Source organism: Cheilinus undulatus, linkage group 17, assembly GCF_018320785.1.
Source record: "Cheilinus undulatus linkage group 17, ASM1832078v1, whole genome shotgun sequence".
Classification (NCBI taxonomy): domain Eukaryota; kingdom Metazoa; phylum Chordata; class Actinopteri; order Labriformes; family Labridae; genus Cheilinus; species Cheilinus undulatus.
Genome location: NC_054881.1, coordinates 14,012,421 through 14,035,038, shown reverse-complemented (window position 1 = coordinate 14,035,038; position 22,618 = coordinate 14,012,421). Strand labels below are relative to the sequence as shown.

General features: G+C 37.9%; 1 protein-coding gene across 2 annotated transcripts in view; it reads right to left on the bottom strand.

The window, feature by feature from the left end:
• fubp3 (far upstream element (FUSE) binding protein 3) overlaps nucleotides 1-22,618 on the bottom strand; it is a 46,407-nt gene that overhangs the window by 4,366 nt on the left and 19,423 nt on the right. Inside the window, exons 3-15 of one of the 2 annotated variants that reach the window (XM_041810990.1) lie at nucleotides 20,256-20,289; nucleotides 19,692-19,741; nucleotides 19,458-19,529; nucleotides 16,528-16,585; nucleotides 16,115-16,277; nucleotides 14,219-14,317; nucleotides 13,924-14,028; nucleotides 13,023-13,125; nucleotides 11,962-12,062; nucleotides 8,320-8,449; nucleotides 886-1,046; nucleotides 550-623; nucleotides 306-394 (exon numbers count right to left, since the gene is read on the bottom strand). In XM_041810990.1, the coding sequence (XP_041666924.1) occupies nucleotides 306-394; nucleotides 550-623; nucleotides 886-1,046; nucleotides 8,320-8,449; nucleotides 11,962-12,062; nucleotides 13,023-13,125; nucleotides 13,924-14,028; nucleotides 14,219-14,317; nucleotides 16,115-16,277; nucleotides 16,528-16,585; nucleotides 19,458-19,529; nucleotides 19,692-19,741; nucleotides 20,256-20,289 (1,239 nt within the window). The remainder of the gene's footprint in view (nucleotides 1-305; nucleotides 395-549; nucleotides 624-885; nucleotides 1,047-8,319; nucleotides 8,450-11,961; nucleotides 12,063-13,022; nucleotides 13,126-13,923; nucleotides 14,029-14,218; nucleotides 14,318-16,114; nucleotides 16,278-16,527; nucleotides 16,586-19,457; nucleotides 19,530-19,691; nucleotides 19,742-20,255; nucleotides 20,290-22,618) is intronic. The other variant, XM_041810991.1, reaches the window with a different exon arrangement.

Below are 22,618 nucleotides of genomic sequence, written 5' to 3'. Positions count from 1 at the left end.
AGCGAATAAAACTCGGATGGCTGTGCTTTCAGCAGCACAGCATGAACCCAAAGGTGCCCTCGATGGAAAATGGCATGACTAAAACTTTTTCAGTTATATAGAATTTTAGGGATTTTAACCAATATCTAGTTGGGTGGTGAGACACAAAGAGATGACATCAGAATAAACAAAATGAATGTCTGGCCTTAATTTCAACATCCTGGCACTCTGCTTATAAAGCTCAACAAATCTCAAACACTGAAACTTTTGAAATGTCCAGACATATTTTGCTTGTTTCAGCATTTTCTCTTTGTGCGTTTACTCACTGTGGTCCTGCTGGCCTTGAGGCTGCCATATTTGAAAAGTCGTGCCCCATCCTCCTCCTCCTCCTCCTGTCATGAACGTCTGAGGCCCGCTGATTCAAAATAAACAATTGTGAAAATAATTCAGTGGATGATATTTTTCTTACTGGGGATTCTGTATTAGTCTTTAACAGCTCACACTAGACCAGTCAAACATAAAAACTACATAAAAATGTGACGTGTGTCGTGCAGAGAGGAGGAATCTTACTGTTGAGGAGGAGTGGTTGGTCCTTGGTTGTAGAGGTTCATACCGAAGCTACTGTTGCCCCCCATCCCGGGGCCCTAGAGCAGAGAAAGGGAAGAGGAGGCGAGTAAGAGACCACACTCGTGTTTAAAGGAAGCCAACAGGCATGGTCAAAGGTCAGGGCCGGCCGCTGATGCACTCCATTAAGTCCATTTGATGGATTCTTCATGTTTAACCTCTGGTGACATCCTGCTGGCCACCAGGACCACAGCCACCAGCCGCACCCCGGCCGCTCTCTGCATTGACATGTGCGCTCATGAATATCAGGCCGGACAATAGAGTTTTGAGTGGACCACCTACCCCAATTCTCTCATCGATCAGCTGGCGGGCCTTCTCCAACTGCTGAGGGGTGCCTCGGATGGAGAAAATGCGCACGTTGGGGTCGGTGTTGGGCGGTGGGTTTCTCTGGAGCTCCACATGGGCACGAGACTGCTCTTTGATGTTCTTGATGGTTTCTCCACCTGAAAAAACAGAAAAGAAAAGGAAACATTTAATATTCAGCTCTGGATGTTCAGCTGATTTTATTCTGAGTAAACTGTTTCACCTCAGAACTGTCCACTCAAAATCAAAACAAAAGAAAAGCACAATACAAGGCCAAGATAAATCCTTAAATTCTTCTTTGTTCGCTCCTTTTTGTGATCAACTTCCAAGACTTGGATTAAATACTCATGCTTAGAAGTTGTAAATGTTTAGGATGATGCTTTTATCCTGTGCATTTACAAATCAATCTAGGTCAATGGTTCAGATCTACATCATAAAATAACTGATTGTTAGCATGTGGCCGATAACAGGTCTTTACAAAACATTAGTACATATGATATACAAGTCAGAGAACAATCTGATAGTAAAGCCCACTATAGAAAGACAGAAAGCAGGATTTTCAAATTCTTGTCATATTTGACCACACAATATTTAGATATAGTTCATGTTTTTACAAGAGGGAGACTGGAAAGGCAACACTGCAGCTTTGAGGAGGTTACAGAACTATTAGGAGTTTTATTTTGCACTGGCAGCAACTTATATTGTAATACTTTTCAAGGAAGAGGGAAAGAGGAGAGAAAACAGTGGAAGTGACACATTTAACAAATAATCTTGCAGCTTGTTGTGTTACTGAAACTTCAGGTATTTTTAACATTGAAAATTAGCTGTCTAACCCTAACCCGCCACTCCTGTTTAAATAAGCTTACCGTGTTGAGCTCAACCACAATGAAGAGTAGTGAAAGCTTTAACATAAACAATGTGCATTTAACAGACTACATGTTAATGCGAACTGGGACGAGGCGCTGCTGATAGCAGGAATACACTTCCTTACTTAAGCGTCTGCCTGCAGAGTCATGATGGTGTATCTGTGATGGCAGCAGCATCCCCTGCAGCCTGAACATAAATGCAGGAGGCTCACAGACTCTGCATGCACTGTGCTCAGTTTTCTAAGTACTGATGGTAATATCAGACCGGATTTAGATTTAGATCAGTCATAAAAATCTGAAAGCTTGTCATTTTTGCCGAGACGTTTTTGATCGGCACCTAAAAATGTATTATTGGTTAAAAGGGTAGACACAGAAGTCTTAGCCCCTATTTTGTGAAGTATATGGTTACAGATGAGGGAATTGTAGAGCACCTTGCAATAAAATAAGATCTGATAAGATCCAATACAAAACCCATAATAATGATTTCTGAATAGAGTGATTCAGTAGCAACTGATACACTGATGACCCTTTAACTTCTTTCTGGTCCTGTCTGAAATGATCCTGCTGCCGTCGACCTCCATCAGCTTAACTTTAGTTCACGTTAACCTGTCATAATCAGCTACTTTAAAGACTCACAAATGGCCGAGTTAAGAGTCAAACCTCCCTGGAATCGGTTTAGAGTGCCATATTTATTAATTTAAATATCAATATTTGGCACCAGTGATGCAATAGTTGTCAATGACATGTTATCACACAAACTGATGCTTACATCTCTTCAGTGCTGGGATCTTCCCTGTCTCTCTAGACTTAAGTTGTGTGATGGTGCTACCTTATGAAGGCTCTGGCATGTGTCTCAGCACTTATCTACCATTCTGTTCTAACATCCATGCAAATCAGGAAACAAAAGGAGACATCTCCTGCACACCTCCCCCTCCTCGGCATCAGATGCCAGCTTCCCGACGTGTGGAGAGAGCAATTACACCAGCAGGGAGAAATGAAACATCGGTGGCAGGAGAAAAGGGCCAAAATTGAAGCGTATCCTCCTTCTGGGATATCGTTTGTCTCTTTTAGCCTTTTCATTCTTGACTCTGTGTTGTCCTCTGTGATGAGAGGAGGGAGTGAACCAGGGTGGGGGGCATATAGCCGCTCCTCACCCCTCCCTCCACAATGCCCATCTGAACGAAAAAGGCTGAGGGTGCTTCCCGGGGGGGACACCAGGGCTGTCCCAACATCAATTACACATTTGTTCACTTGTGGCTGACACTCGGATGACCCTGGCTGACCTCCGAATGAAAACGCTCATCAAAAACCTCTCCCCTCCCGCGGCCTATTCCTCCCTGCCAACAGACTGCACATGGGCCATTAACCCATTGTCAACCAAATGAAACTTCTGCCTTAATGAAGCCATTATGAGCTCTTCTAGTCAGACAGCAGAGAGCAATGAAGACCCTGACCATTCATTTCATGGACTGGGCTGTAGTGAGGACAGATAATACGGGCCTTATTAATGAGACTGGTTTAGTGAGCTGGAGAAAAGGAGGGACACAAAAGTGCAACTGGTGACGGCATTCAAGGCAAAGCCAGGGGAACTGGTTAGCTCCTGGTGGGGGCAAAGTCTCCAGGGAAAATAGCACTAACAAAGTGTGTAACATGGACATTTTTAATTCAAGCTAGAGGATGGAGTAATGATAAAATCAATACATAAGGGCAACACAACATTTTAAATTTATCAGCTGAAGAAATGTTTAACAGACACATTCTAGTTTGTCATGATTCAATGTTGAGTTGTTACAGCTACTTCAGGGGAAATTGTGACTGAATTACAGGGTTTTTGAATTTTAAAATTAATTTCCTTTGGGATCTAAAATCTAAAATATACACTCTTTGCAAATAGCCATGCATATCAGTTGCTTCTTAAGTTTGCTCTAAGGCAGAAATGATAAGTTGAGCCTCACAATGGTGACATTTCAGGTGATTTTACAGCCAGACAAATGTCAGAAGTCTGAGTGTTTAGCTATAGTTGAAGCATGCTCCTGTTGTTGTCTCAGCAATTGATGTAAGGTGGTCGCTACACTTAATCAGAGTATTTAGGCACTCCATTTCCCATCTTGGCTAATGATAAAATCAAAAGTTTATTATCACAGGTCTTTAGACTCATCTTGTGAAATACTGTGTAGTTAAATGATGTGACTTATGTAAACAGCCAGCCACCAAGAAATGGCAACAAAGCAAGCCAACATGACAGGGGGCATGAATCAAAGTTTTCCTATAGATTGTGGAAAGAGAAGAGCAACTGGTGGAATTGTGAACAGCAAAAATATGCATCCCTGACTGAGTGGAGAAATATAAAAAAGGAGGACAGAAATTGTTGCTGCCCTCAAAATCCCATTGTGTATATGTTGTTACTAGTTAGCTGGCTTTAAAAGTATTTTTAAGTGTTTTTCAAAGTTTTTCTTATTCATATAATGTATAAGGGAGCCGGAGCTTGCGTTTTTTCATAAAGTGTGTCATTAAAAACAAAAGACCAAGCACAGAGTGCCTAGAGATTGTATATATGTCGCTGTGGCATCAAAAGATCCATCAGTATCTGATTTTAATACAAACGTATCAAAGCTAAAATGTCTTTTTGTGACAGCCCTCACTTCAAGTCAACAAATATTTTCCCAAGCTCACAACTTCAAGAAATCAAGACTGATTTAATGAATTTTTCAATGTCATCTTAGCCAATATACATATCAATACGTATACAAAAGAGGTTCAGACACACTTCCACAAGGAATGAGGCTGAACAGAGTAAAAGACTTTAGCTAATATAGCTCTGTTTGTCCTGCTTCAAAAGCCAAAACCTTATCTATAGATACAGCAGATACTTACAGCCAATACAGGCTGATATTAACAGCCAATACAGATTGTAATTTACAGCCAGTTTAGGCAATATTTTCAGTCATTAAAGGCAAACATTTTCAGCCAATAATGGCAAATATTTACAACAATGAAGACTGTTATCTATAGCCAGTATATGGTGATATTTAAAGCCATCAGAGGCCAATGTTTTACAGCCAATATAGGCAGATAGTTATAGCCAAAGCAGATTGATATTTACAGCCAAAAAGGTGTTCATTTACAACCAATATAGGTCAATTTTTCCAGCCAGTAGAGGCCGATATTTAATGCCAATACAGGCCGATATTTATAGCCCATATAGGCCGATATTTACAGACAATATAGGCCAAAATTTATAGACAATATAGGCTGATATTTAAATGTAAAAAAAAAACTGATATTAACAGTCAAAATAGGCTGATATTTACAGAAAACATAGGCCAATATTTATAGCCAATATAGGCTGATATTTACAGTCAAAATAGGCTGATATTTACAGACAATATAGGCTGATATATACAGATAATACAGGCCTATATTTATAGCCAATATAGGCTGATATTTACAGTCAAAATAGGCTGATATTTACAGACAATATAGGCTGATATTTACAGCCTATACAGGCAGATATTTACAGCCAAAATAGGCTGATATTTACAGACAATATAGGCTGATATTTACAGCCAATATAGGCCGGTATTAACAGCCAATGTAGGATGATATTTACAGTCAAAATAAGCTGATATTTATAGCCAATATAGGCTGATATTTACAGTCAAAATAGGCTGATATTTACAGACAATATAGGCTGATATATACAGATAATACAGGCCTATATTTATAGCCAATATAGGCTGATATTTACAGTCAAAATAGGCTGATATTTACAGACAATAAAGGCTGATATTTACAGCCTATAGAGGCAGATATTTACTGCCAAAATAGGCCGATGTTTACAGACAATATAGGCTAATATTTACAGCCGCTATAAGCTGATATTTACAGACAGTATAGGCCAATATTTACAGACGTATAAGTTGATATTTAAAGCCAATATAGGCCGATGTTTACAGCCAATACAGGCTGATATTTACAGCCCATATAGGCCGATATTTACAGACAATATAGGCCAAAATTTATAGACAATATAGGCTGATATTTAAATGTAAAAAAAAAACTGATATTAACAGTCAAAATAGGCTGATATTTACAGAAAACATAGGCCAATATTTATAGCCAATATAGGCTGATATTTACAGTCAAAATAGGCTGATATTTACAGACAATATTGGCTGATATATACAGATAATGCAGGCCTATATTTATAGCCAATATAGGCTGATATTTACAGTCAAAATAGGCTGATATTTACAGACAATATAGGCTGATATTTACAGCCTATACAGGCAGATATTTACAGCCAAAATAGGCTGATATTTACAGACAATATAGGCTGATATTTACAGCCAATATAGGCCGATATTTACAGCCAATATAGGCCGGTATTAACAGCCAATGTAGGATGATATTTACAGTCAAAATAAGCTGATATTTATAGCCAATATAGGCCGATATTTACAGACAATATAGGCCAAAATTTACAGACAATATAGGCTGATATTTACAGTCAAAAAGGCTGATAGTTACAGCCAATACAGGCAGATATTTACAGACAATATAGGCCAATATTTAAAGACAATATAGGCTGATATATACAAATACAGGCCTATATTTACAGACAATATAGGCTGATATTTTCAGCCAATACAGGCAGATATTTACAGCCAAAATAGGCTGATATTTACAGACAATATAGGCTGATATTTACAGACAATATAGGCTGATATTTACAGACAATATAGGCTGATATTCACAGCCAATATAGGCTGATATTTACAGACACTATAGGCCAATATTTACAGATATACAAGTTGATATTTAAAGCCAATATAGGCTGATTTTTACAGCCAATACAGGCTGATATTTACAGCCAATATAGGCTGATATTTACGGACAATATAGGCCGATAGTTACAGACAAAATAAGCTGATATTTAAAGCCAATACAGGCTGATATTTACAGACAATATAGGCCGATATTTACAGCCAATATAAGCTGATATTTACAGATAATTAAGACTGATATTTACAGCTTATTAAAGGAAAGGAAATATCGGTAGAAATTGTATATCTTACAATAGAACTAGTTTAGTTTTTAAGTCAATATCTGTTGATATCATGTCGATAATCTAGTGCATTCCTACTTAAGATGAATTTCTGTAACACAATCTTAAATAAATCAAATTCTAGAATTTTCCCTGCATCAAATAATTTGCACATCAGTTTGTGTTTGACATTTAGGGCCCATTTAAACATTTAGTTCTGGATTTCATTTGAAAGTCATAAACCACAATAAGGGCATGATAAGCAAAAAATGAAATCCAACAATTAAAAGTTAGCACATGTAGGGTGAGGTAAATCCACTCAAATTTGCATCATCCTTTTACACTTTTAATGCCCTCATGTTAAGTTCTAAAACTTTTCCAGAGTTTCCAAACGACTGCATTCAACTTAAACTAAACACAACTGAAAGCTCAGCACAAACTGGTTCTTGAGCTTTAGGTTTTAATCCATTAGTTTAGAAAATAAGTTAAGTTTTAAGATGCATTAATATATATCAGCTCTTAGAGTGAGCAGGTTTGTGGGTGGCTTGGTTCATCAACTCTTGTGTTCGTCTGAGTGTGTATTGGAGGTCAAAACAGAGGGGCAATGGGCTGCATATGGCATCGTAAAGATATTAATCACCGCACCCTTTAAGGAATGGCTGACAGCACCCAGACCCACCGCCATCTCCACCATATTGGTCCACTTCATATGCTAATGCACAGAGAGGGGGACGCTACGCCCAGGTTTATTTGTTTCCCTCGGCCCACTACATGCACAAAAGCCACTTGACATTTCTATTGCCATGTTTTTATCTTAGGTAAAGAGGCCCCCTCGGACCCCGCCCACCGCTGCACGCACACACACACCAAGGCCACATGCATGCACACTGACACACACACTCACGGCGCCTTCCATTGCAGTGGTCAATGACTTTTAAATAGCTGGCAATAGAGTGGGCATGAATAGCCAATAAGCTAATTCCTCCTATTCATTCCCTCGCTGCACTCTATTGGGCTGAAAGACCCTCATTAGATGCCAGGCAGCCTTCCACATGATTGAGGGCTGTTATTATGCACCTTTAACAATTAATGTCACATTACACGCATTATCCCCGTCATTAAGCCCTTAGTGAAGCCAATGAATGCCACTTGTGCTGTATACATGAGCCCCGGAGGGAGAAAAGGCGGGTGGTCACTTGTCCCCCCCTCTTCTCATCAGTTTCACGCAGAGGCAGCACCAAACGGCATCCAGATATTAAAAGGGGAAAAGGCAATCTTGCAAGTTAAATATGCTTTTATTAAAACTGCATTTATTGACCAATCAGTACAAGCTGGGATACCAGCTAACAGCAAGAAACTGATGAAACGAGACTCACACAAGCCTCAGAGCAACTATAAGATACTAACTAGTTAAAATGTCTCAGCTAAAGACACAAAGAACAAGCAAATCTTTCTGTTAAGGTCCCAAAAGCATCAATTAAATAAAAGCCTGGTTGTCACCTTTGCCGATCACCAGTCCACACTTGTCAGCAGGTACGGCGTATGTCACCTCCTGCAGGCCTCCAGGTCCTCCCATGTTACAATCACCTCGCCCCCGACGTCCCATCATACCCCCAAACCCATCCCGCTCCTACAAAGGAAGGGAAAAAGGAGAAAAAGGCCATGAATAACAGAATTTTTACACTAAAGGAAGGCCAATGTTGGCCTAGATTCCCTTGTTTGGACCCAGAGCAGCAAAGTACAGATTCTTGATGATTCTTAAAATTATCATTATAGATTTTTCTTTGGTTTGAGGTGAGTTAAGAGAACTCCAATCTGTTAGAATATTGTTGGCGCGACATTGATTTTCAAATTATTAATATCAAATGCATCAAAGTAAAAAAACAAAACAAAACAAACAAAAAAAAACTTCAAAGGTTCTCTCTACGAACAATTAAAATGTCTATTTTTACAACACAGTATAGGCATTAAGATCACACTTTATTCATTAACTACATGAATCCCATTCCAAAGAGTGCCTCAAACATACTCTCAACCAAGTCCTTAATGAAATCCTTTCTAAAGTTTTTTAATTCATGTTTTATATTTGCAATACAATATCCAGTTATGTGGGGCAAAGGAAAGCCAAGTTAGCACCATGGACTGTCAAGGGAAACAATGCTACTAGAATGACTGGGTATTGAGCTGACAAGGAAGGAGGCACCACTATTGCACACCCAAAGATGTATTCAGTCCATGTTTATGCCTTCTGCCTGACTTCAACTATAGTTTTGAAATTCTGTTCTTTATATGTTAAGTAAATAGCCGTCGAAAAATTATTACCACTTGTTCTTCTTGTCTGTGTTTGCTACTTTCAAGTCATGTTTGCCTTTCAGAACTTTTGAGCTTCCAGTTTTTAGAGACAAACATTTTTTTTTTACACTCTTACATTTCCACCTTAAGTACAGCCCAGACTTTACAGTTTGTCAAAGAGTTGAAGAAAGTTGAAGTTAAATTCTACATGCTTGTTCTTTATAGGTCTGTAGACAACCAAAGAAAAACTTGGTCAACCATAATTTTCCCTACATGACCAATGGATTCAAGTAACTAAATAAAAAAACAACAACCTTAAATTTAATTCAAAATCAGTTTAATCCATAACAGGTTCCTCATTGTACCCTATCTGGCAGTCTAAATGATCTAAACATTTACATAAGCTTTATGAAGCCTTATTAATAATTTTGATCCTTATGTTGTAATAAAATAATGGCTGACTCAGACGATTAGTGTGCATCTGCCTTTAAATCACAATTTATGTGATCATAGCACGCAAACTCTTGAGCATTGTATAGCCTACAAAATATCCTCAGATAATTGTCTGCATTAAGTCATAACTATAACTATTAACAGGAGCACTCATTTCTGCTCCTGTGTCATTTATGAATATATCAGACAGTACAAGCGTTTATTTACTGAGGTAAAGTGGAAAAAAAGGAAAAAGTCTGCTGCATGGGACTTCATGACCGGAAGAAATCATCTTTCCTCTCTTTGTAACAGACACTAATGCTGACATGCACATTTTAATGCAATGATAAAGGGACTTAATGCTGACCGGTGAATAAATACGGGCATCCTGCATCTTCAGGTTTGCTTTTTCTTAATTTACAGCCCAAATGCTGTGAAATGATCAGAATATCAAATGCTCTGTGTCACTTTGTGTGCCTCTCTACTGTGACTGTTGAACACACTGCATTGCTGCTCTATGTGCGACTCTCAGTCAGTAGACCGCTCCCACCGTTTTGTTCTCACGCGTGACCAACCAACCAACGAGCAGGATCTTGGTCAGATCGGAGCATATTGACCAAGCAACCAACCAGCTGGAGGATGTCAGCCCTAGTTTCTCTTTTAAAGAATATTTATTCTATTTATTTCTCTGATCCCCATAAGACACCATCAAGATGGCAACTACTCTTCCTGACTCCTCACATGTAAAACCTAAAAATTCATAAATTTCAGTCATAAAAGTCCAAACAAGAGAAACATACAAGAAATTAGGGCTGGGCAATAAATCAGGTTTTTGGAAAATCAAGATTTTGGAAATTGAAAATTTAGATTTTCCCCTAAACTTTATTGCAGTAATACCAAAAGTAAAAGCTACTGTAAAAAACTTTAATCACACACACCACAGTGTACACAAACAAAAAAACACATCCTACTTAGTTTTAATAATCAGATTCACTCTGAATCCTTTTAGTAGAATTTGAAATTAAAGTAGTTTTGGTCCGCTTGCCAACATTTTTCTCTGACACTGATTCTCTGGCAGAGATGAAAAGCAATCAAATACAAATACTGAAATAATCAATATTCCTCTGATGGTCTTGTTTACATGCAAAGATAGTGGAGAGACATTGGCGTTACTTTCAGTCTGTTTCATAAACAGATCAAAACTTTCAGAGCATTATGTGTTAATGTAAATAACCCTCCATAGTGCACTTTTAAAGACAACTTTACAGCTCCCTCTCTGACCGTTAAAGGAAATTCAGTTTGATTTTGTTACACATTGTTGCTAAAAATAAAAAAATCTGTTTGAGTAGTTTCCCTTTCATTTGGAAAAAAAAGATTAAAAATATAAATCAAGTTTGGTGTGAAAAAAATCAGCAACAAATTTTTTAACCATATTGCCCATATTGACCAAGATGAACCCACTGGCTATAAAAAGGAAGCTTCTCATTGGCTTATAGTAAATGCAGACAAAACACAGTTTGAATGTAATGTTTCATCATTAAACGATGAGGAACTAGATATGACAAAGAGGTACTAGGGGTGGGAATAACGAGTGGCCCCACAATACGATATTATCACGATTCTTGGGTCACGATTCGATATTATTGCAATTTTAAACATTTTGCTATACAGTGAGTATTGCGATATATTGCGCTCTATACCATTTTTCAACTGTTTAGCTGATATAGCATTAGTCTTGGCCTCACGTTTTTCTTATTTCTGCAGTATTTTATTTTCATGTAGCACTTCTTGCAAACCTCATGTGTCATGTTCCTCCTGCTCTTCACTTGACAAACAATTGTCCAAACAATTGATTTTATTCTTCTTTATCAGACTTCAGTTCATATTAGCAATTAATTTGAAAAAAATCAATACTGGGTGGATGAGACGATACGCTATATCACTAGACAAAATATTTTGATAGTATGCTCTATCGATTTTTTTCTCCCACCCCTAAGAGGTACGCAATATAAACCAAAAGATCTGTACATTTAATCTAAAATTTAGAATCTGATTAATACCTATTTGGAGAGTCTGAGACATTTGTTATTGTCTGAAACTTCTTTTAAAACAAATTTCCTAGTTAACCTTATGATGTCTGATGGAAGACTATTCCACATTTTCATTCCTCTAAACATGACAGTACGCTGTCCTAAACTGATATTTGAGAGCGGAAGTGTAAAGCAGGTCTTGTGTTGAAATCTTAATCATTATGAATAAACTGCAATCACTGAATTTAAATTTGGCAATTTAGTGTTTTTCCTTTAATTATCTAAAAAGTGTGTGCAAGTTGATGGTCTGAGTTCTGCAGAAGAATGAAAATGATTGTCATTTGCAATAATTATCACTGAAGTCATACAATCAGAAGCAGGAACATACCTGAGCAGTCTGAACCAGTTCATTGATGAGGTGGACCGCATGGTGGCAGTGGTCGGGCTGTCCCATCACCTGAGCTACTCTGTCAGGACTCACTCCATCATCTGGAGATCAGATGCAAGGAAAAGAAAATTACACAAACAATGATAAACATGCAAAGAGATTAATTGTGTAAACTAATCATCAAGCTAAATCAGAGCAACTTCAACAGCTTGCATGTTTTTAAGGTACAAGGTGTAGTAATTTCACAGGGAAAACAAAAAACAATCTCTGAACCCATTAGAAATCATCGTCTATCATCCACTGATGGACACTATACACCTCTGGGAACAGACATGAATTTCTCCCTAATTCTGCTGAAGCAACAATAGCATCAAAGCACTTCCAGGCAGGGTTTCATTGTGTTCCAATGTGCTTCTATGTTTTTCATGCCTGCTGACTGTTTATTTCTAGGGATGCACTTTAAGTATTTCTCTGAGCCAAAACAGATAATTGCATTCACCTGATAGCTGATACAGATAAGATAACCAATAATTTTCAGTCCTTTTTTGTTATATTGTGCAGCTTTTTGGTAATCTTTGTATTTTATAATGTGCTATATAAACAGAGCAGATTGGCTTTGCCTTCAGTTATTTACTTGCTTTTAATTAGTCTATGATAGAACTAAAAACAGTACTTAAAGAAACAGATGTACAGCCAGGCAACCTTTATTTAGCTTGGACTGAATGAGCAACGTTGTGCTCACAGATAAGAGACAACAGCCAGTGCAGCGAGGCGAGCGCACAAATGACATTTTGGTCTGACGTGTTGACAAAAAGAAAGAGTCTTAAATCACGTTTATGTTATCCTGACTATAAAAAAACATGCATTAGAAAAATAAAATCAACCTCTCTCTGTATCCTAGAAGTTAAATCTGTGAGGAGGCTCATGTCAGTTAAAATGTAGTTATCTGTTAAGTCACCCTGGGTCCCATATCTTAGTGACTCACTCAGAAAAACAGATCGAGATTACACGGTTCTAGTTTATGCAGCTTGTAGGTATCAGGTCCTGTTTTGTCCTCTGACCTTGTTTGAACTGGATCCTGACTCCTGCATCATTCTGAATCTTCTTGATCATCTCTCCGTTCCTGCCGATGATGATGCCAACAGCAAATCTGGGAACAACGACCTGCATGATGGTGACAGAAGGAAAACTTCAGACTATGTTAGGTAAATAGAGGATTACCGTAGCGGTCCAGCGTTTGAGAAACAGGCGAAAAGTCATTAAATACAGAGATTACAACTTAAGAATTTCTAAAGAGAGTTAACCAATGGAGTAACTTGTTATCAGATATATCGATTATAGAATTATATCTGCACTGTGTCAGACACTGATTTCAAATTAGTCTTCAATTCAATATATCATGCATCAAGAAAGTAGGACAAAGTGAAAACTGAATTTTAGACATTTTTGCAAATTTATGAGAAATAAAAAAACTCAAATGTGACCTTTAGATAAGTATTCAGACTCGTTGCAACGACCATTAAAAAAATTAGCTCAGGTTCCTCCTATTTCTCTTAGTCTTTGAAGAGATGTTTCTACTGTGCCTTCCAACAATCCCCTCTCTGAGCTCTGCAGGCAGTTCATTTGACCTCATGGCTTGGTTTTTGCACTAATATGCACCATCAGCTGAGGCTTTCTTCTTCTTCTTCTTTCCAAATCATATCAAATCAATTTATTTTACCACAGATGGTCTCCAGTCAAGTTGAAGAATTTCTCAGTAAAGATGTGATAAATGGAAAGCACCTAAGTGAAATTTCAAGTGCTTTTGCAAAGGGTCTGAATACTTGTGTTAATGTGACATCTCAGTGTTTTCTTTCTAATAAATTTGCAAATAAAATATACAATCCAGTCTTCTTAATTTTCATCTGTGGGCTTCTATATGTAAAAAATCTCATCAATAAAAAAACTGTCAAAAGCGCTTACATCCAGACTGCTTCCCCCCATTTTGGTTCCAAAGTCCGCTCTGCCGACCCTGAAGTCTCCTTGGTCTTTGTCTCGGATCAGCTTCACCACAAGTTCACGGGCTTGCTGTAAACAAAAAAAAAAATCTTTATGAACAAAAAACATCTTAAACAATACTGCATGGAAGGCATAACAAAAACTCCCACTGAAATCCTCTCGATAAAAGTAAAGAGTGGAAGACTAAAGGCGTAAAATGTGTAAAATTGAGTGTAAACTGAAAAGCTAACGGTTCACACTGAGCTCCTCAGAGACCGACCTGCACTTTGTGGGGATCCCCGGTGATTCTCAGGGGCTTGTCTGCTCCAGTGGGCATGGGGTCATCCTGAATCATTATCATCTGCACTCCTGTTCTCTCCTGCAGGGGTACAATCAGACCGTGGCAAAAACATACATCAGAGAGTTACCTGGGGCCAAAAACACTATTCACCGTGCGGGGCAGAAGTCAGTAGCATCTTAAAGAACAGGTTTTATTTTCTGATGGGAGCGTGACAACATATAGCAGGAGGTGAATAGCTCAGGAGGATGTGGATAGACCTAAGGTATTAAGAAACGATTGTATAATAAGAGCAAATAAAATTGAGAGTCTGTGATGCAACTGAGGATCTAGAAAGAAGGAAATCAATCTAATAATAGTTTCTTTGTAAAGAGAGGTTTCTGTAATTTCAGCCTGGGTACCGCTGACAGCGTTGTGTGGCATCACTTTCTGCTTTCCTGCTTCTACTCTGCTGCATTGGGCCGTTTCTCATGCTGACAGATCTCAGGCTAAAATGTTTATTTTCCTTCATTTTTTTGATGATGAAATTTTTCTTTGCCTCCTTAAGTATATTTTATACTTCATAATAAATGCATATCAGGTTCAAATATTGAATATCAGTGAACTACTTATCTGTAATAACTGGCCCTGAAAAACCAATATCGGTCAATCGATATTGATATATCAGCAGTAGCAATGTTTGTTTTGTTGACTATATATGAAGATAAACATTTATTTATAGATAAAGACTTAGACTTACAATATTTAAAAGACTAAGACTAACTTATTTGGATCATATCTAGAGCTAACCCCACAAATATCTGAATAAATTAAAGGGAATATCTGCACCTCAACCCATATATACCACACAATGCCTTTCTTCTAACTCCCTGGTTTCATCTCTGATAAAGGACAAGGTTCTTAATAGAACTGGATTAAATTTAAGAAAGCTATCAAAATATTTGACATGTTTTAAATCCATGCATTTTATATTAACATCTCTGTTGTCAAATTTTCATCATTAACAGAATCAGAAAGTTCAACTTTAGAAGAAAACTACAGCTCTTTAGAGAGATTTTTAACCAAATGCTGCTAGGAACAAAGCTAGGGCAGTTATTCTCCCCAAGGTGAGTTGGGACCCAGAAGTGGAAAACAAAACTGCTTTCAGCAGGTTATATATGTGCGCCTGACAAAAGTGTCAAAGACCCCATGATTTAGATGAGCGATAAGCAGACATACCACATCCACTTATTTCATTGCATTTTTGTGCTTATGATGAGATTAAGGATGTTTTCTTGAGCCCTTGACCCATGTATCTCATTATCTGATTTTCACATGACAAAGTGTGAGTTTATCAAGATCAAGAAAACAACCAACATTTTCATGTTATAATGAGAAACAGAGTAAAATTATATGTTTGCATGCATATCTGCTCAGGGATTCTGCAAAGATGTGCTTTTTTTGTCCTGTCACTTTGTTCAGTCATGTTTTGTTCCTTCCAATGTCCAAAACTGCAACACTCTTAATTTAATCTTTTAAAGTGGTTCTTAATTAGGGTCATAATTTCTCATTAAGGAGGTGGTGGTGGGTTCTGAAGCTGGACCAGTTGGGAACCACTGTTTTTGGCATCTCACAAGGATGCTAAAGTTGCATATATTTATATCATAAACAAAGGAGATGACAGCAGGGGGTTGTAATTTTTAAACTAAGACAGAGTGCAGGATTTTGCCTACATTTTTTTATATGTAAATTTCAAATTAAACACTTAAAAGCTGTATTTACTGACATGTCCACAATCTGTACACAGTGATGAGTAAACTGTGCAAATGAAGGTGTGATCTAAGAAAAAGGCTGTTAAATAGTCTGTGTCTGTATGCTCAGTGAGATCTAAATGCAGACCTGCAGCTGCTTGATGGTTTCTCCTCCCTTCCCTATGACCAGGCCGACTTTGTTGGCAGGGATGAGGATCTGTTGGATCGAACTGTTGCCGTCCATCTCGCTGTGGAAGCCCGGACCATACCGACACTGCTCCACAATCTCACTCAGCAGCCTCTTGGCCTGCCTGTGTGGGCGGAGAGAGGACCAACAGATACATTTATCACCACAGCTACTGACTCTATACAAAAACCGTTTTAGTCACGTTTCTCTTTGTCAGATGTGAAAGAAGGTTTTCAGGTGATTCAGTGACTGATGAAGAGGAGATGTGAAAAGAGATTTGAGTTCATGCCCTCTGTGTCTCAACAATAAGGCACACTTTCCAAATGGTCTCTGCAGTTTCAGTAAATCTGTCAAAGCTGAGAGGTGAGACTCACTCAATGTTCTCCGGGCTCCCGGTCAGGGTGCAGGGCCGGTCCAACATGCCTCCACTGTCTGCAACAACAAGTATGATGATTTAAGATAACTATACATCAGGTTTTCACACATGGAGTTTAAGTTGGAGAATATATAAACATTTGTTTTTACATAGAAAAATGCAGAAGGGTTTGAGATCACGGTAAAACCTGAATTATAGGTTGAACCTGTATATAGGGTCCCAAAGGAAAAAGCTTTAAACTGCCTGGGTGACAATTTCTATTGCATTCAACAAAGTCCAAAATGTGTGGTTTCTGTGCAGCTTTGCAAGTACCGTCTTTTTTACCATCAAGGTTGCTCCTCTGCTAGCTTTAATACAGAACCTGAGCTCTCAGCTACTGGTGATTGTTGTGAAGTTGACAGTTTGAGTTGCACTACCCCTCATCTTTCATTAAGGAGTCTTTTCAAACAAACTCCACAAGGTGTACTTACTAATCAGTGCTTTCTTTACATGCCGGATTATAACATAAGGGAGAAAAGACAGCAGAAAGCGTCACCAATCTGCACTGAGCCACTTTGTACCACAGCATGTTGACAGCAGTGAATCTGACACTTTTGATACACCATGCCATGGGGTCAACTTTCAATAGCATCTGATCTTGCGCAAACATGATAGTGGCGGCTGCACTAACAGTCCTAACAGCTCGTCTTATTTTATACTGAAATACTGGTTGCGCTGGTATATAGAAGGTAGTCAACTGTTTAGCTGTAAAGACAGATATTGGAGGTGCATCTTAAGCACCTGATTTCACTGTATATTTAAATGTAAACATCTTTTTATGACTGTCAAGCCATTAATTTCAGTAGTCAGCAGTCAAATGTAAAACATCGGTAAATGATAAACTCAGTAAAAATGGTAGCAAGTAGTTTTTACTCTTCACCTTCAGTTCATTCCACTCCTCATTTCACTTTTTATTTTTGCCTTCAGCTAAACTGGTAAAGTTAGCAGTGTCTGAATTAAGAATTCAGGGCATTTATTGACAGCTAATCAACTCGTGGCAATGATAACGGGAAAGTCAGTTACAAATAGTGCCCTCCAAATAATGCCTTACTTTCAATTAATTAATCACATAAAAATAGCGATAAATTAACCACATAAAAACATATCTCAAATTGATCGCACTGGCGTCACATGTCACTCTTTTCAACAACAACCCACCATAGCCTTGTAAACTTGATGGAAAAAAAGTTAAACTTTTAAGGGCCTTGATTTTTATCATTTTATACATCCAAAAGACCTGCAGCATTCAGCATCAGTAGGCCAGACTCTCTATCCGTCCTCCCTGCCTGTGTTAGTGTGCGACTCTCAACTGCATGCAGAGATGTGCTGCAGTACACTGTCCATAAACGCTGAATTTATCTACTGATGTGCAGACTTTCCTGTTTACAAGTTTACTTTTATCACTGCTGCTTTAAAACGTCACAAAAAGGTTGAACTTTTGTGACGTCACCAACATGCACGCTCTCGGGTTATGAAATCTTTTCATGAGGAATAACATAACTTTAGAGACTAATAAAACACCAATGAAGAAGCAGACAGCATGTGCATACTGAGAGCAGAGGTAGACCTACAGCCAGTGTCTATGATGGAGGACAAGTAGGATGTCAAGTGTCAGAGTATAAGATCAGATACAGTAAATTGTGAATTTATTCCTAATAATGTGAAATGCAGAGTCAAATATGGACATCAGTGTATCATACAAACAAATTTTTGTATATACAAGCAGTTACAAACAGGATTTGTACAGTAAAGCTACCTGCAATGGAGTCTTACTCATTATCCTCATATGTGACAATTACAACTAATTAATTGAAAAGCTGCAATTAGATTAATTTCTTTGATTGTATGACAGCACTAAATGAAAATATCAGCTGGTTAAATAAAACAAAATGTGGAGTAATATTGCCAGTAAGAGGAAAATTAAGAGCCAGGGTAATTGGGACCTGAGCGCCAATCTCAGAGTAAGGACCTACCAGAATGCAAGGATTTTTTTTCCGACAATGTGGCCTTATTTGGGTTTAAGACATGGTCAAAAACAAAAAAAAAAAGCACAAAATTCAGCCCTAGTGAGAAATTTTCATGATAGTGGCTCCACAGCTCTATTGAAAGTGAGCGAGGGGACTGTAAAATGCAAAGTTTTCTTTTTTTTCCATTAAAAATCAAATTTTATCATTTTTGGCCGTTCTAAATATGAAAGAACTAGTCAGCGGTATTTCATTGCATTGTTCTCAGATTTTCTATTTTAACACAAGCTGGAGATCAAAGATTATCGTAAAAAAGTGAGTTTTGCCAAAAGGCAGGGCTGTAATCAGGTATGGCCACACCCTACCTGTACATATATTTGAAAATGTTGGTTTTCTCCCCGTGCCCACCTCCTGCCAAAAGGATGTTTCCTATTCTGAAATATTATTCTCCTTCCTGAAAATGTCTGAATATTTAGCCCTCACACAGCATTTAATCTACACTTACCCTGAACAGGAAGGCCACAAATTTGACTTGAATTTCAAAATAATGGCTCATGTTTGGTGCTGAATGACTGGGGAACATACAAACTTTTGTAAACATTATCTATCCTGTGTTCTTTAAATTAACAATGCAAGCCAACAGTCATGGTCAGAACACCCCACGTGCAAAATTCTCATAGTAGCGCCCCCTTCTGATTAAAGGAAGTGACACAATTTAGTCATTTGTTCACATCCCTTACACTGTTTAATTTTAATGTAATTGTAAAATTGATCATTTAATTTTGAAAAGTTTTTTTTATCATTTTAACGATTAAAATTTCATCAAACTAGATCAGACACTGTTTCCAAATGATAAAAATGCAGAACACAGGAGAAAATTTCAAACTGCTTTTGTTGTGAGTGAGGAATTCAAGACAAAACTTACCTGAAGCGATCTGGATCTTACAACCCGATTCCAGTTGAATTCTTGAGATCTGCTCTCCTCCTTTTCCAATGACTTCAGAGAGGAGGGAAGGGGGAGAAGGGGACACTTTTAAGCCGCTTTGATTTTTAGACAGGGGGGCCTTGAGCAATGACCCAAAAACTGAGCAAAACATCAATACTGATGATTACATGTCAAACATTAAAACTGATAATAATGAACTGAACAGCTACTTACTGAATCCCACCATCTTATCAGGCACTTTGAAGTCTTCTGTCGTAAGAGCCCTGAGAGAGATTATAGCATGATCAATAACTCTGACCAGAGGCAGTAAAATCAGAAGACAGCTAAAATTAGACTATCCTTTTTTCACCTAAGATTTGACATATTTCTAAATATTCTAAAACAGAAAAAATATGAGTGCATCTTTGTTTTTGTTACTTTTAGTCTGACAAATTAAGTCATATGAAAATATCAAATATTACTTATAATTTTGATATAATTCTTTGACCCCCCCCTTTTTTTAGCAGTGTTTAATCATTTAATTGTTTTTTTGCTTTCCTCGTTATTATTAATATTTGTAGTAAAAAGTGCTACACAAATAAATTATTATCATTACCGTTTTTCCCAGAGTTTTTTTCTTTTTTTTTAAATGGGAAACAGTAAAAAAAAATGAAAATGTAAAGTACCGATGTAAAGTTGCTGCCTGTTCTTCTAGGGAAAACAAAGGCTGAAAGTAAATATTAGAAAAACATTTAAGCACAACTTAGCGAGGAAACAGATGAGATATTTTCTGCTCACCTTTGATGTACCATTGCACCGAGGTGGTTCCCTACTGAGAGAAGTGAAAAGAATCAAATTAGCATGTGAGAAATGACCAGAGATCATGTTCATAGGCAGATAATTTTCCAAATCTCTAAAGTGAAAGCTGACGAAGCAGCAGAAAGCGGGACTGAGTCAGGGCCAGAGGGGACAGGAGCAGATGGATCTGGTCCTGCCAGTCCTCTGTTGTTGGTGTCTGACCCTCAGCAGGGGACTTTGGGCAGCATGGTAATCAGGCCTGCGAGCGTTTGAGTGAGTGTTTCAATCAGAGCCGAGAGGCAGCAGCCGGGTCACTGGCTGCCGGTCATGAATTGAATTTTGACAGGTAGCACCGAGCAAGGGTCCTGCAGGGTCAGCGGAGGATGTGCTGCCATGGACGTGAACACCTGAGTTGATATCTAGCAGCTTCAATCAATTTTATGGTCGTTTGCGCTGATTTCACTTCTTCTGGAAATGCGCCGGGGTTAACGCTTGAGAATGGAACAGCTATGAATATAAAACAGGACGTGTGCTGAATCCATTCAAGGACCAGACCGCGGGATAAAAACCTGAATACTATGAGTCTGTTTGTGCACATTTGATAATTTAGCTAAGTGCAGCGCTTCACAGACACCATTTCTGTTTTTCTCTTCATTCTGTGGGACAACCTTGACTGAGAGAAACTGAGGACAAATTGTTGCAACAATAACTGGGCGTCAAACCCAAACTGGAGTTTCATACAATTTATCTATCCATGCATTCAGGGCTGAGCTATCATACAAACAACTGTGACAAGATAAGAGGAGGACAGGAGGATAAATGACTCATGTTTCCGCTTCATGGATATGAAATGGATCAAATCTTTGTTATGTGTGCAAAGAACGGTGACACTTTCAACACACCTCAGTGTCAGATACTTTATACTCTATGCAAACATGCAAATACAAAACAACTGAACCCACTTCAGCAGTACAAGTCTACAAATGAGTAGCACAGAAAATGTAATTGTGATATTGTAAGCTGACAAGTAAAACTGTGAGATGTTCTTAAAGATAAAAAAGTCTGCAGTCACTGATAAGATGTAAAAAGAAACGCTATTAATTGATAACTTGTCTCTTTGTCAAACTTGAATTAATTCACATGAAAACCTGAAAATATTCTCACTATATGATATGCTCTCTGGGGATTTCTGCGTTTTATATATAAATTAAGTCAAATCGAACTGAATTAAATCAGTTAAGTTGTTATTCTAAACATTGGTATCAGCATGGGCCCTGATTTTATCATTGGTGCATCTTTACAACACACCATAGAGAATGTAGAGGCTGACCAACGGGGTCTGTGTGCCACATATTGGTATTTTATAGTTGTATTTAGCAAGAACTCAAGCACTCCATCATGTTGTGAGTATACTTGAATAATAAGACTACTGAAAAGTCCCACCTCTGGCAGAAACATGCCAAGTTGGCATTCATATTCAGCAGTTTAAGAACAGCCTTTTGAATCTGTCCAAAACTTTAGAATAAGGAAATATGATCAGGAATGCGTTACATTGTCATTGTGCACATGATAGCTAAAGGTTGGGTATGCCATAAAGGATGGAGAAGATGCAAAGTTGAAAACCAGCACTGACTTTATTGCAGTAAACACAGATTGGACACCTCAAATATTTGGTTATATTTTGCCTTCAAATGGAACTCATAATCATGAAGTAGTTTAGTGAAGTTGTGTACAGAGAGGCTTAGCCTTAAATGGTATGCATAGGAACACTGCTGCTCTGCACCATCAACCAACGTTGCTTGCACTCGTCCTGGTTTTCTTTATGAAAATGTTAACATTACATTATTTTTTGTGTTTAAATGCCACAAGGAGCACCCTGCTCTGTCATTTTACATGGCCTACCACTTAATGGCTGAGTTGCTGACGTTCCCAATCGCTTCCAGTTTGTTATAATACCACTGACAGTTGATGGTGGAATATTTAGGAGCGAGGAAATTTCACAACTGGAGTTGTTGCACAGGTGGCATGGCAATGTCTTTTTTTTGGCTAGGAACGAAATCTAAGAACACTCAAAGTCACTCTTGGAAACATTTGACAGTAAAAGTATTAATTGTGCCTTTTATCAGCATTCAAATACCACATTAAGAAGCAAAATAACATTATTTTCAGTTGTACAAACTTAGATTTTTATCAATTCAGCACTTTTATATTATTGCATAACAAAAGCAATGCAAGACCTTCATATTGTCTGATTTTTATGTGACCATGCAATGTTTGATCTGAACTGAAAAATGTACAATTCTGAATATAAACTTGGCATGTTAGTAGGATTTTTTTCAATGATGATTTAGCTTATTTTAAAC